This window comes from Coenobita brevimanus, chromosome 20, assembly GCF_032717465.1.
Source record: "Coenobita brevimanus isolate Jiangsu-jjx chromosome 20, ASM3271746v2, whole genome shotgun sequence".
NCBI classification, from domain to species: Eukaryota; Metazoa; Arthropoda; class Malacostraca; order Decapoda; family Coenobitidae; genus Coenobita; species Coenobita brevimanus.
In genome coordinates, this window is record NC_136973.1 from 6,115,001 (window position 1) to 6,129,207 (window position 14,207).

General features: G+C 45.2%; 1 protein-coding gene across 1 annotated transcript in view; it reads left to right on the top strand.

Moving 5' to 3' along the window:
* LOC145391844 (paired box protein Pax-6-like) overlaps positions 1 to 14,207 on the top strand; it is a 229,355-nt gene that overhangs the window by 155,485 nt on the left and 59,663 nt on the right. Inside the window, exon 5 of the mRNA XM_080266332.1 lies at positions 2,855 to 3,095. Within this exon, the coding sequence (XP_080122458.1) occupies positions 2,855 to 3,095 (241 nt within the window). The remainder of the gene's footprint in view (positions 1 to 2,854; positions 3,096 to 14,207) is intronic.

A 14,207-nucleotide genomic window follows, 5' to 3' on the forward strand; every position in this document is an offset into this window, starting at 1 on the left:
GGGAGAAAGGGAGAAAAGGGGTAGGGAGAGGGAGAAAGGGAGAAAAGGGGTAGGGAGAGGGAGGAAAGAGAGGGGGAAGGAGGGAGAGAAGAGATGGGAAGGGAGAGGAAACGGGAAAGGGGGAGGGAACTGGAAAGAGAAATGAAAGAAAGTGGAAAGAAAGAGAGGGGGAGGGAGGGATAAAAGAGAGCGAAAAGAGTAGGAGAAAGAAGAAAGACAGGGAGAGCAAGAGATGAGAGAGAGAGAGAGAGAGAGAGAGAGAGAAGACGAGGGTAGAGGTAGAAAGGATCCGAAAAGAGACAGGAGGAGGGAGGGAGGAGGGAGGAGGAAAGGAAGGAAAGGGGGGAGAGAGGGAGAGGAGGGAGAGGAGGAGGGGAGAGAGAGTGGGAAGGGAAGGGGAATAGGGAAGGAAGGAGAGGCGTGTAGGGGTCCAGGGTAGGGGGGAAGAAGGATGGGGAGAGGGGAGATAGTGGGGAGAGGGGAGGGGAGAGGGGGGAGAGAGTGGGGAGAGGGGAGAGTAGAGGGACCTTCATCTTTAAGGAGCTGTCAATAGGCACGACACAGAGAAGGACCGATCACCTCCCCTCTCACTTCCCTCTCTCCTCCCTTTCTCCCCTCTTTCCTCCCCTCTCTCCTCCCTTTCTCCCCTCTTTCCTCCCCTCTCAAGTCCCTCTCTCCCCTCTTTCTTCTCCAATTTCCTCCTCTTTACTTCCCCCTCTCCTTTCACCCTTCTCACTTCTCCTACCTCCTTTCAACCCTCTGTCTCTGTCTGTCTGTCTCTCTGTCAATCTGTCTGTCTGTCTCACTCTCTCTCTCAAAAAAAAAAAAAGAGAAAGTGTGAATATAAGAAATGGTTAAAGAAAATGAGAAAATGTGGAGCAAGTGACACACACACACACACACACACACACACACACACACACACACACACACACACACACACACACACACACGAATGAATATCTTAAGACTTTTATGGGTAAGTCTGGCTTCTTGTCGTTCAACCTTAAGTCTTATTTTGTATGTGTGTGTGTGTGTGTGTGTGTGTGTGTGTGTGTGTGTGTGTGTGTGTGTGTGTGTGTGTGTGTGAGAGAGAGAGAGAGAGAGAGAGAGAGAGAGAGAGAGAGAGAGAGAATTTAAAGAAAAAGATGTAGAAATCGGTTAAATGAAACGCATGAGGGTGGGGAGCTTAAGGGGGAGAGGGGAGAGGCAGGGAGGGGAGAGGGAAGGGGCAGGGAGGGGAAAGAGGAGGAAGAGAGGGGAGAGTGGGAGGAGGGGTAACAGTAGGTGGAAGAGGATGAGAGAGACAGAGGGGAGAAAAGTGGGGAGATATCTGGGGGGAGAGAGACAATAAGTGGATAAAAATAATAAAAGGAGACAAAGAAAGGAAAGGGGGGAAGCAGAAGGGGGAGACAGCAGGAAGGAAGGGAGAGGGGAGAGGGGAGGGGCAGGCTGGGGAGGGGGGAGGGGCAGGCTGGGGAGGGGGGAGGGGCAGGCTGGGGAGGGGGGAGGGGCAGGCTGGGGAGGGGGGAGGGGCAGGCTGGGGAGAGGGGAGAGGAAGGAGGGAAGGCGCAGGCAGAGCTAGGTCGGGGAGGTAGGAAAGGAGAGGGGCGAGAGAGAGAAGGGCGATTAACAAAAACAGAAAGGGAGAGAGAAAGAGGGGAGACCGAGAGAGCAAGGGAGGGGAGTGAGGAGAGGAATTAAACCCCCCCAAAAAAAATTAGAGAAAAGAATTATTTAAGCACAGGAGAATGGAAAAATGCCACAACAATTTTCAAGACCCATGGCGCCCCTCCACCAATCCAGTCAGCTTATACATATCAACGCAAGATAACAGGGGAAATAGACTTTGGTGTTCTGTACAGGTAAAGCTGGATTGTGGAAGCTAGTTGCATTGTTTGTATTGAAGGGTATGTGGACAGACTGATAGATAGATAGAACTGTCACTGTTAAATTCAGTGACAGTACTATATATATATATTATTCTCAAACAGATTTAGAGTTACATTCAAAGCGATTCTCTCTATAATGACTAAGATCGCTGTGTTTTCCAGCATTAAAGAAATAATAGAAATAATAATAATTATAATCCATCCATGCATCCATCATCCAATCCTATGTCGCCCCATAAAGAAGCGCAGGAACCCGAGGCTAGTAATAATAATAATAATAATAATAAGTCTTGCTAACTCTACACGATTTTACTCAGCTCTAGGGAGATTTAAACTGGGGGGATTGGGATTTAAACTGGGGGATTGGGATTTAAACTGGGGGAACTGGGATTTAAACTGGGAGGGATTGGGATTTAAACTGGGGGATTGGGATTTAAACTGCTATTGTTTTGGTCACCCCTCACAAGATGCGGCCTCAGGAAGGATAAACACAGATAGATAGATAGATAGAGACAAACTGAGATAGATAAACTGACACAGGCAAAATGACAGCTATACATAGACAGACACAGATAAAGGGACACAAGCAAAGAGACAGATATAGATAGATAGATAGATAGATAAGTAGATAGACAGACAGACAGATAGATATGGACAGATTGATAGACGAAATTATTTTAGCAGAACAGTCCTTTTTATTTAATACTTTCTATTTTATAAGTAATTTCCCATTTATTCTCTCTCTCTCTCTCTCCCTCTGTTATCTTTTACCAACCGCGTTCAACGGATCCGAGCACCATAGGAAAAGCAAGGTTCACATCCCTCTCTCCACAAACCCATCTGTCAACCTATCTATCCATCCATCCATCCATTCTTTTCCCCTACCCTCTATTCATCCCCCCCTCCCTCCATCAATCCATCAACCTCTCAATCTATCTAACCCCCCCATCTCCCTCCCACAGGTATCCTCCATCAACCGCGTGCTACGTAACTTGGCCGCGCAAAAGGAGCAAGGTTCCGGCGTTGGAGTGGCGACCGGGGGCGGGGAGAGCGTGTACGACAAACTGCGCATGTTCAACGGAGGCGCTGCGGCTGCGGGCTGGGCTGCGGCGTGGTACCCAGGGGCGGCCGCAGGGCACCTAGGTCTACCGCAGCACCACAACACCGCACTCCCGCCCCTGCCGAGAGAGGACCCTAAGAGAGGTGAGTGTTGAAGAGTACCGGACAAAAACAGTGATCCACTCCATAACCTTAAATACCTCGGAAATATCGCAATACGGCAATAAATCACCCCATCCCTGCCTAGAGGAGGGCCAAAGAGGAGTGAGTGGAGTAGTGGACACGCGTAAATATCCACCCCATAACTAAAAATCATCATCATCATCCATACCTCCTTTTCCCAACTCAGGCATATCACAATACCACACTAATTCACTCCCACCCCTGCCAAGAGAAAATCGAAAGCATGACGAGAGGTGTAGGGTGGCGGACAGAAGTAATGATCCACTAACTATAAATCACTATCATCATCAGCCATACCTCCTCTCTCAACTCACGAATATCGCCAAGGGAGGACGCACGGCTTGTCGAATTTCACGCATCCACAGCTCAGTATCCCAGTTGTGGCAGCGGGTCAGTTCCGTCGGATGAAAACAAGCTGATTATAGTGCCTCTGCGCCTCTAAGTACCTATCATTACCCTTTAAATGGCTGCAATTACCACTGACTGATTAGTAATTGTCTTTAATTGACCTCGAATGACCTCCATCTAGAATTAACTGCTTCTAATTTGTCTCCATCTACTTCTAGCCACACTCTTACTACTTCCAACTACTCTTATTTACCTCTAACTGGTCTCTAACTGGCTGTCTAGTCTCTTTATATTTCTAATTTGTGTAACTAGTTCTAAACAACTTGGCTTGGACTCCACACACCACTTAACTAGTCATACTAACTTTAACTGACCCCCAACTACCATTCACTGCCCCTTAACGACCCTACCATTCCATCATTAGTGTGTTATTTCAAGGACGAACGAGTCACCTGGTTCACAATTTCCAAAAAACTGACTTAAGCTCAAAATAAGAAATACATTAGCTGTTCCATCTCATAAAATTCCTGCTCTACTATCCTTGTCTTTAACTGATAGAATACTTTTTTTTAGTTACAACCATCTCTACACCAAACTGCCAAAAAAACAGATCTACTGCTGTTTGCTCTCCTTTCTACTTCTTTGTACCCCTTCCCATTCTCCCTCACTCTTTCCCCCCTCCCTCCCTCATTCCCTCACCCTTTCCCCTCTCTCTCCCTCATTCCCTCACCCTTTCCCCTATCTCTCTCCCTCATTCCCTCACCCTTTCCCCTCTCTCTCTCTCCCTCATTCCCTCATCCTTTCCCCTCTCTCTCCCTCATTCCCTCACCCTTTCCCCTCTCCCTCATTCCCTCACCCTTTCCCCTCTCTCTCCCTCATTCCTCACCCTTTCCCCTCTTTCTCCCTCATTCGCTCAGCCTTTCTCCCTCCTCCTCCTCTTCATTCTTCCTCTTCTACCACACCTTTTCCCTCCCATTCTCTCTTCACCTTTTCTCTTCCCCTGCCTCTCCTCCCTGTCTCCCTTTCTCCCTTTTCACCCTCATTCCCTCACTCTTTCTCTCTTTCCCCTTTCCTCCCCATCTCCATGTCTCCCATTTCACCCTCATTCCTTCACCCTTTCTCCCTCTCTCACCCCTGTTCTCCCACATTCTTCTTTTCTCCTCTCCCCCTTTCCTCCCTTTCTTTTCATCCTTTCCTTCTCCCTTTCTCGCCGCCTTACCCCAACTCCCCCACGCGTTAACCTCCCCCCTTAGGAAACCCAGTCTGTCTCTCACTAAAGACATTATATAAATCCATACTGACAGACTTCTTACATTGAAATTCTTGTTCACTGGCTTCTTCAAGAGGGGTGGGAGTAGGTCAGCGGAGATCGTGTTGAAGATGTGTGTGTGTGTGTGTGTGTGTGTGTGTGTGTGTGTGTGTGTGTGTGTGTGTGTGTGTGTGTGTGTGTGTGTGTGTGTGTGTGTGTGTGTGTGTGTGTGTGTGTGTGTGTGTGTGTGTGTGTGTGTGTGTGTGTGTGTGTGTGTGTGTGTGTGTGTGTGTGTGTGTGTGTGTGTGTGTGTGTGTGTGTGTGTGTGTGTGTAGTAAGAGAAAATTCAGTCAACAGACCTACAATCACTTATACACTTCTCTCTCCATATTTACAATTTAATTCCCCAAACACAAAGAGCCACAGGTAAAAACTAAATTGCACAGGTAAAAAACTATATTGCACAGGTAAAAAATAAATCGCACTGGTAAAAAAATAAATCGCACTGGTAAAAAAATAAATCGCACAGGTAAAAAATTAAATCGCACAGGTAAAAATGAAATCGCACAGGTAAAAACTAAATTGCACAGGTAAAAACTAAAATGCACAGGTAAAACTAAATCGCACACGGAATGAGTTAAGTACCTACAGCCATGCCTTAGCAGCGAGTATACACACCTTTCTACACCTCCCCACACCTACTTACACCTGTCTACACCTGTTCTTAAACCTCTATAGGCTTCACACACGTCTTCTTACCCCCTTCTCTCTACTAAGATCCTCGTTGGCTAAGAATGCTCCCTAACACCTCTTCCTAAGCGATTTATTTTGCTTATCACTCTTTACTACCCTCATCCTAAGCGATTTATTTTGCTTACTACTCTTGGCTACTCTCTTCTGCATCATATAAATCACTCACCACCATTCTCTCTCTCTCTCTCTCTCTCTCTCAAGCTCCTCCATCCACCTCTTTCTTCTTCTTGTATAATCCCCAATACAAGACCTACATACACGCTCGACCTGCTGCTACTAATACTACTACTGTTACAACTACTCCTACTACTACTACTACTACACATCTAGCATACAATTCAGTAGTTAATGACCAAACAAACAGCAATTATCGAAGCCAATGCCTTCTCTCTCTGTCTTGCTTTCATCCACCCCTTGCTTATCTTCCCTTATCTCCCCTATCAGGCCTACTTACACGCTAGACCTACTTTTATTATTCTACTTTTTTCAATGGCAAGAGTGACACCAACCACGAGGCACTTACGTAGGTCAGCACTGTCACTCACTCTTTTCCTGTCTCGTCCAACCTTTCCCCCTTCTTTATCTCTTGTAATCTCCCCTAGCGTGCCTCCTTGTACGCTCGACCTGTCTCGCCAACACGTCTGCAGCACTTAAGAACCCCCAAGAAGTCTTAAAGATGGGGAGGGAAGACCTACACCTTCCAGTTCACCTGCATAACACACCTACTTAGACCTATTTCTCTCCGCCTGTTCCTCTCACCTTTCCAAACTGCGTACCTTGCGACTCAGGTGGATGTACATGAGCTGCGGACATAAATACTGATGCACTTCACACGGTTGGGAAAAATCAGATTTTTGTAAATAAAAAAAAAATCTATTTTTTTTTTAATTGAAATCGGATTTTTTAAAATTTAAATCAGATTTTTAAAAATGATTTTTTTTTCCAACCCTGTTTGTGCCTTTGGGAATTCTGTCAAAAGAGTACCATACTGGGTCTCTTTTCCTTCCACTTGCTGCAGTGCGTCCATTAGGCAGGATTATATATCACTGTTCAAATAAACAGACTTACAAAATTGAAAATAATAATGTGAATGGGAAGTGGGAGTAAGGCAGCACCACAGGCTGACACTTCTTGGTATAAGGCAGGTTACTCACACTGTCACATACTGAAGAACGCTGCCAACTTGTCTTGTATATTTTGTCAAATGAGGATCATAATCATTAGACTGAATCAGGTTACTGTGTATTCAAAGAAGTGTTTAGTTCATATGTTAACACTGAGTATAATCACATTTATTGTTATTATCAAAGAGCCTTCTTTCTCTATTTTTTTTTTTTTTTAATTTGCCTTGTAACAAAAGGCAATCACTGGTGCCTGACGATCCAGATCAGTACAGGAAGAGTACAGGCCAAGCAGACTTGATGCATCTGTACAATACACATCCATCACATCACATTCTCCGTCTCCTTCATTTTTACTGTATTTAAATTTTAAAAAATAATCCATTTTGATTTAAATAATTTTTTTTTTTTCACTCTGAAATCGATTTAAATCACATGACTTAAATCATAACAACCCTGCCACTTGACCACGATAAACAGCAAGACAGTGAGCGATGCCTTGTTATACCCTGGCCCCCAGTCCATCGGATCCAGCAGACTTTTCAGAATATTATGTAAAAGTTTCATTATTGTTCAGCAAAAAGGTGGAACACTATTTTTGTCCCCAGCTGTACTTCCCTCACATTCCAACACAGTACACAGGCCGGCATTTTCTCTAGTTAAAGAAGCTCCCCAACACCTATTCTGCAGCTACTTATTTTACTTATTACACCTAAATAACCTCTTCTGTGTTATATAAGTCCTTAAAGAAGTTCCCTATGACCTTTTCCTCAGTTATTTACTTTGCTTATTACACCTAACTCACCTCTTCAGTGTTATATAAATCCTTCAAATATCGCCATCATCTGCATAAACAAGAAACAAATTTAATCAGCCGTATCCACAAATAAATAGCTACGGAAGAGGTGTTAGGGAGCTTTCATACCTCTCACCAGTCTGTGTATCTGGTTCTATACTCCGTTCACTCTCATTTGGCAAGGCTTAAAAAATTGTAATCTGATTTTCGTAAGACTTAGTGGAATGGTTAAGGGTCAGGAGAGAAAGAAGGGATACGATTTTCATTACAAAGGTCAAGGTCAGAAGATTGAGTCAAAGTTCAACTCGTGTGTGTGTGTGTGTGTGTGTGTGTGTGTGTGTGTGTGTGTGTGTGTGTGTGTGTGTGTGTGTGTGTGTGTGTGTGTCCCTTTATTTGACCTTATCAGTGACATGTCCAGCCAAAAGAGGGGCGAGGGGGGGGGGATGGGGAGGGGGTCACTTTGATGTAGAGCTGGAGAGGGGGGCTGAGAGTTCTTCAGATCCCCTCCCTAACCCCCAACCCCCACCCTATAGACTCTGGAGTGGTTAGGGCGGTGGGCCGGTGATCAAAAGGACTAGAGACCAATTTTGGACGAGGGAAATATAAATGGATATGAATTTCTTAACATTTTGACTCCGGTGAATAAAAACCTAAATAAAATCGTCTATCCTAAGGTGGAATAAAGCACAGGTGTCTTTATTTCCGGCTAATTAATCACCTGTCCTTTATTACTTCAGGTGTACTAGATTTTACTGAGGATAATATATTGTTTGTTGTTGGCTAATATAAAGGAATGGCAGTAAATTTGTAAATAAAGTTAAAATAGGGTTTATTGATCTTCCATTCTCTCTCTCTCTCTCTTTCTCCACACCTGTCCCTACACCTATCTCATCTCTCTCCTCTCTACATTTGTTTCTTCGTCTCTCTCTCTCTCTCTCCGACCTGCCTCACTACTAAACCCTTTGACAGTAGTGAAGAAACCCCGTCAACGCGTCGTGCCTAAGCTGGTTTACACGCACGCGCGCACGCACACGCACACGCACGCGCACACACACACACACACACACACACACACACACACACACAAAATTTCCCCCCCCTCTCGCTCTCTCTCTCTCTCACACACACACACACACACACACACACACACACACACAAAACTTCCCTCTATCTCTCTCTCTCTCTTACACACACACACACACACACACACACACACACACACACACACACAAGCATACAATTTCTCTCTCTCTCTCTCTCTCTCTCTCTCTGTATATTAATTTCTGTACTCAAGATATATTTCCCTCCCTCCCTCCCTCCCTCTCTCTCTTTCTCCCAGACCTACCCTACCTGTGATCTCATTAGACAGACGAAGAAACCTCACCTGCGCTACTAAGATGTTATACCTTTGTTCTTATTCTGAGAGAGAGAGAGAGAGAGAGAGAGAGAGAGAGAGAGAGAGAGAGAGAGAGAGAGAGAGAGAGAGAGAGAGAGTGTAAGACCCGAAAAATTTACATACCTGAAAAATGAACAAAAGAGAGTCAAATTTATCATATTTCTTTCGAGATGCCTGGACACAAATTTATCATATTTCTTTCGAAATGCCTGGAGGTCGTAAGCAGAAGGAGAGACAAAATGAAGAAGACAGATTCAGTGGTCGACTCTACACATTTCTATTATCATATACCTCTCTCTCTCTCTATCCCTCTCTCTCTCTCTGTAACTTCCCAATTCACTGTATACTCTCAATTCCTTCAACTCCAGACAGACCATGCTACCTTAAACTCCCCCTTCTGACACAACAATAATTCTGTCATTTGAGAGACTAAAATGATCCGAACAACATTCCTTCCCTTCCATGTCACTCTATTTTGCTCTCATTTTATCACAATACCTCTGACACACCTACCTTAACGAAGATGATTAGAAGAACAATGAAAGGTTAAAATGACACAGCCACAGCCCCATCCATGCCCCATCCTGTTCCCATCCCATTTCGTCCCATCCCGATCTATCCCACGATCCTCTCCTATCATACAAAAACAGCGCTAAAGGGTAACTACATGTCTTCCATTACATCCACTTCCCCTCCCATTCCATACCAATCCATACTCCAATCCAAACACTGACCAAAAGCAGCCATGAAAACCTGCATCTCCAGTCCTTTCACTTCCCATCCCATCCCATCCCATCCATGTCACATCCCATCCCATCCTATCCACGTCACATCCCATCCCATCCCAACAACGCCTCATCCCATCCCATCCTATCCCATCCACGTCACATCTCATCCCATCCCAAGCCATACCCATCTAAACACAGGACATCAACACAGAAATGGAACAGTAAAACACCCTCATTCTATCCATCTCATCCCATCCCGTCCCATCCCACATTCCTATCCAAACACCGTAACTACAATAGCCCAATAAAAGCCCACAATACAGTGATCCTGGCCACGTGGAGCCGACGATCAAGAAAGCTTCCTCAAACAAACCCACAAGCTTAAGCCCTATACACACTCAGGGCTGCTACAAAGTTAAATCAAGACTCCCCCTCTTAACTTGCACCCTACCCTCCCTGCCTTCTCCCTTCCCTTCCTCCTCTCCCTCCTTCTCTTCCTTCTTGCTTCCCTCTCATCTTCTCCCCCTTTCTCCCTCCCTTCCTCTCCATTTCTCCCCATCCTCTCTTCCTCTCCATCCTTCTCCCTCTCTCTTCCCTTTCCCCACGCTCCTCTCTTCTCCCTCCTCTCCCCCTCCCTTCCTCCTTCTCCCCTGCCCTCCTCCTTTCACCGGCAGAGCTCCTGGGTCAACAAACAGGTGTGGGAGGGCAATTAAGTGGTCAATGAGCTGAGAGAGGCGGCTTCTTCTGCAGGTATTGTGATGGTAGGAGTCGATTTGCTTTGCGGATTATTATTTTTAAGACCTCACTGTCGGATTGGGAGGGGGGAAAGGGTGGGGGAAGGGATGGGGGAGGGGATAAAAGGGTGGGGGAAGGGATGGGGGAGGGGGAGAAGGGTGGGGGAAGGGATGGGGAGGGGGAGAAGGGTGGGGGAAGGGATGGGGAGGGGGGAGGGGGGAAGGGATGGGGAGGGGGGAAGGGATGGGGAGGGGGGAAGAGGAGGGGGGAAAAGGGTGGGGGTAAGGAGGGGAAAGGGAATCAAGAGAGAGGGGAGATAACATGAAAGAGAAAGGATGGGGGAGGGGGGAAAACGATGGGGGAAAGGATGAGGAGGGGGGAAAAGGGCGGGGGTAAGGAGGGGGAAAAGGGCGGGGGTAAGGAGGGGGAAAAGGGCGGGGGTAAGGAGGGGGAAAGGGAATCAAGAGAGGGGAGTCAACATGAAAAAGAAAGAATGAGAAAAAGTTGATCTTCAAGAAAGAGGAGAAAAGAGGTTATTGGCAGGAAATGAAAGTATAAAGAGATCTGGGGATGGGGAGGGGAAAGGGGGAGGGGAAGGCTACGAGGGGAAAGACAAAATATGGGAGACTTGGGGTTGGAGGGGGAGAGGATATGTGAGGGGGTAGGAGGGATCGTGGGGAAGGAAGTCTGGCTGGGGGATAGGGAGGGAGGAGGGGTTATGTGGGGATATGAGAGAGGGTGGATTCTGAGGAAGGGGAAGATGGGTAGGGAGGGGAAGCTTGGTAAGGAGGGGAAAGTGGGTAGGAAGGTGGGTAGGGAGGGGAAGGTGGGTAGGAAAGTGGGTAGGGAGAGGAAGATGGGTAGAGAGGGGAAGAAATAATTTGGGGAAGGAGAGAATAACCGAGACAAGTAGATGAGGTGAGGGTAGAAAAAAAAATACCTACAAGGAAGGAAAGGTTGTAGGAGGAGACTGATATGGGGAGAAGATCTTGATGGTGGGGGGGTAAGCTGGATGAGAAGAGGGGAGATGAGCGAGGGGAAGATGGGTGGGGGATATGTTGGGGGAGACGAAGGGAGTGGTGATGAGGAGGAAGGTGGAATGGAAAGGAAAGGAGAGGAGAGGAGAGGAGAGGAGAGAGAGGAGAGGGGAGGAGAGAGAGGAGAGGGAAGGAGAGGGGAGGAGAGAGAGGAGAGGAGAGGAGAGAGAGGAGAGGGAAGGAGAGGAGAGGAGAGGGGAGGAGAGGAGAGGAGAGGGGAGGAGAGGAGAGGAGAGAGAGGAGAGGGGAGGAGAGAGAGGAGAGGGGAGGAGAGAGAGGAGAGGAGAGGAGAGAGAGGAGAGGAGAGAGAGGAGAGGAGAGGAGAGAGAGGAGAGGAGAGGAGAGGTACAAAGGAACACAAAGGAAAGCAAACATCGCCAGAGGTATTTGTTCTTTTGATGTTTGTTATAGACTAGGCTATGCTGGGAGAGGGGAGGGGGTGAGGGGTGATTGGGAGAGGGGAGGGGGTGAGGGGTGATTGGGAGAGGGGAGGGGGTGAGGGGTGATTGGGAGAGGGGAGGGGGTGAGGGGTGATTGGGAGAGGGAGGGAGATGGGTGGGGGTGATCTAGAACGTAAGAATGTGTGTGTGTGTGTGTGTGTGTGTGTGTGTGTGAGAGAGAGAGAGAGAGAGAGAGAGAGAGAGAGAGAGAGAGAGAGAGAGAGAGAGAGAGACTACAGCAGATCAGTTGGCCCAAGGTAGGCAGCTCTTGTAAACGTGATTAGACTGCCAGAATAAGACAAGGATAACAAAATATAAGGCTCTTCCTCAACAACCAAACCCCCATCCGAAACTGAGAGAAGAAAGCGAGGTAGAAAAACTGACGCGGAAATTTTATAAGAAAGAGCGAAAGAAGTCAAGAGGGAAAGTTGGGGGTACTCTTGAAGGGAGAAATTGGGGGTTATTGGGGGATGCTGAAGAAGGGGGTCAGTGGTCATAATATAGGGGGTGGGGATTTGAAGGGGGTGAGGGGGGTTGGGGGAGCGGGAACTTCAAAGGCAGAGGGGCAGACGGTCAGTTCCTATTGTTTACTGCTTAGACACTCGACTCCCCCCCCCAAAAAAAAAAAAAGAATGTCACAGAAAGATTAAAAAGAAAAAACCTATACAACTAAAGGATATAAGTGACTCAATAATGGAGGTCTCAAGTCAATATTGATTTTTTTTTTTTTTTTTACCTCTGAAAAAAAGACACCCCAGTAAGCCATATATTAACAATCAATATTTAAGACAATTATAAATATCCCTTGAAGGCCCGTCAAATAAATAAGTAAAGAAACTACATATATACCGCACATGTACGTAATAATTTAATGATACATACATACATTTATATACATACATACATACATACATACACGTGGAGTCAGCAATGGTACAATATTATAAAAAAAAAAACTCATGCATGTTCTAATTTTCGTTACTATATGTTAAAAAAAAATATATATATATATAAAAAATGGGGGATTTCAAAATTTTCGTGGTATGAATTTTGAATAATATGATTGTCTTAGAGAAAGCATAGGAATTAATGAAAGAAAATTACAATAATAAAAGTGACTAAAAAGTAACTAAAAAGTGACTCAAAAAAGTAACTAAAAAGTGACTAAAGTGACTAAAAAAAGTGACTAAAAAAACCGTCTAATATTAAATAAGCCGTGACCCTGATTAACCCCTTGTATCCCGTAGCATATTTTTTGTCGTATTTATTTTACTATTTGATGACTTAAGGGCAGGATTTTTTTTTTTTTTTTTTTGCACGTGTTGGTGTTTATGAAGAGTGTATCTGAGGTGCCTTGCTGGTGAAGCATCTAGAGCTATAATAATAATAATGATAATAAAGTAATAATAATAATAATAATAATCAATCAAATCAATCAATTGCCAGACGCCATAATCCAGTAAGGGGTGGCCATTGACTTTGAGTTATTTGTTTTACGGGAAGGGGCACTAACCCTCCACCAACCCACTTGTTGACACGTAGGGAGCACGTATGGTTTGGTTATATGCTTACCACCCAGCGTTGTAAATGGTTTCTTGGCTTACAGGAAACTATTTGGCTTGTCACTCAATAATAATAATAATAATAATAATAATAATAATAGCAGTAGTAGTAGTAGTAGTAGTAGTAGTAGTAGTAGTAACAATAGCAATAATAATAATAATAATAATAATAATAATAATAATAACAATAATAATAACAATAATAATAACAATAATAATAATAATAATAATAATAATAATAATAATAGTAGTAGCAGCAGTAGTAGCAGTACCCGATAGTAGTATTAGTAATAGTAGTAGTAGTAGCAGTAGCAGTAGTGAGTAGTAGCAGTAGTAACAGTAGTAGTAGTAACGACAACAATAATAAAAATAACAATAATAATAATAATAATAAAAATAAAAATAATAACAAAATAATAAAAACAATAATGACAAAAACAATCCCTCATTAGCAAAAACGAAACCAAATCCATCACAACGAAATAAGAAAAAACTAAAAAAAAAAACGCAAAAGACATGCCAAGAAATGAGAGCATCTTGAAGAACTCCTGCTAGTGCCTGAGGTGGTAAGGCAAGCATAATCCGTATTGCAGGAAGGACAGGCAGCCTCTCAACCACACTCACACCACGAAGGGGGCGGGAGGGGGCCGCTGAACCCCCTCCTACCATCCCTTTCCCCCCCCACCCCTTTCACTGCCCCCCCCTCCCACTTTCTCCCCCTCACTTTCACTCTTCCCTCTCCTCCTCCACTGTTTTATCTTATCTCTCTCTCCCATTCTACCCCTTCCCCCAACCTCCACTACTCCAATCTACCCCTCCCTCCTCCACTACTCCTATCTACCCCTCCCCCATCCTCCACAACTACACTCTACCCCTCCCCCTCCACCACGACTCCAATCTACCCCTCC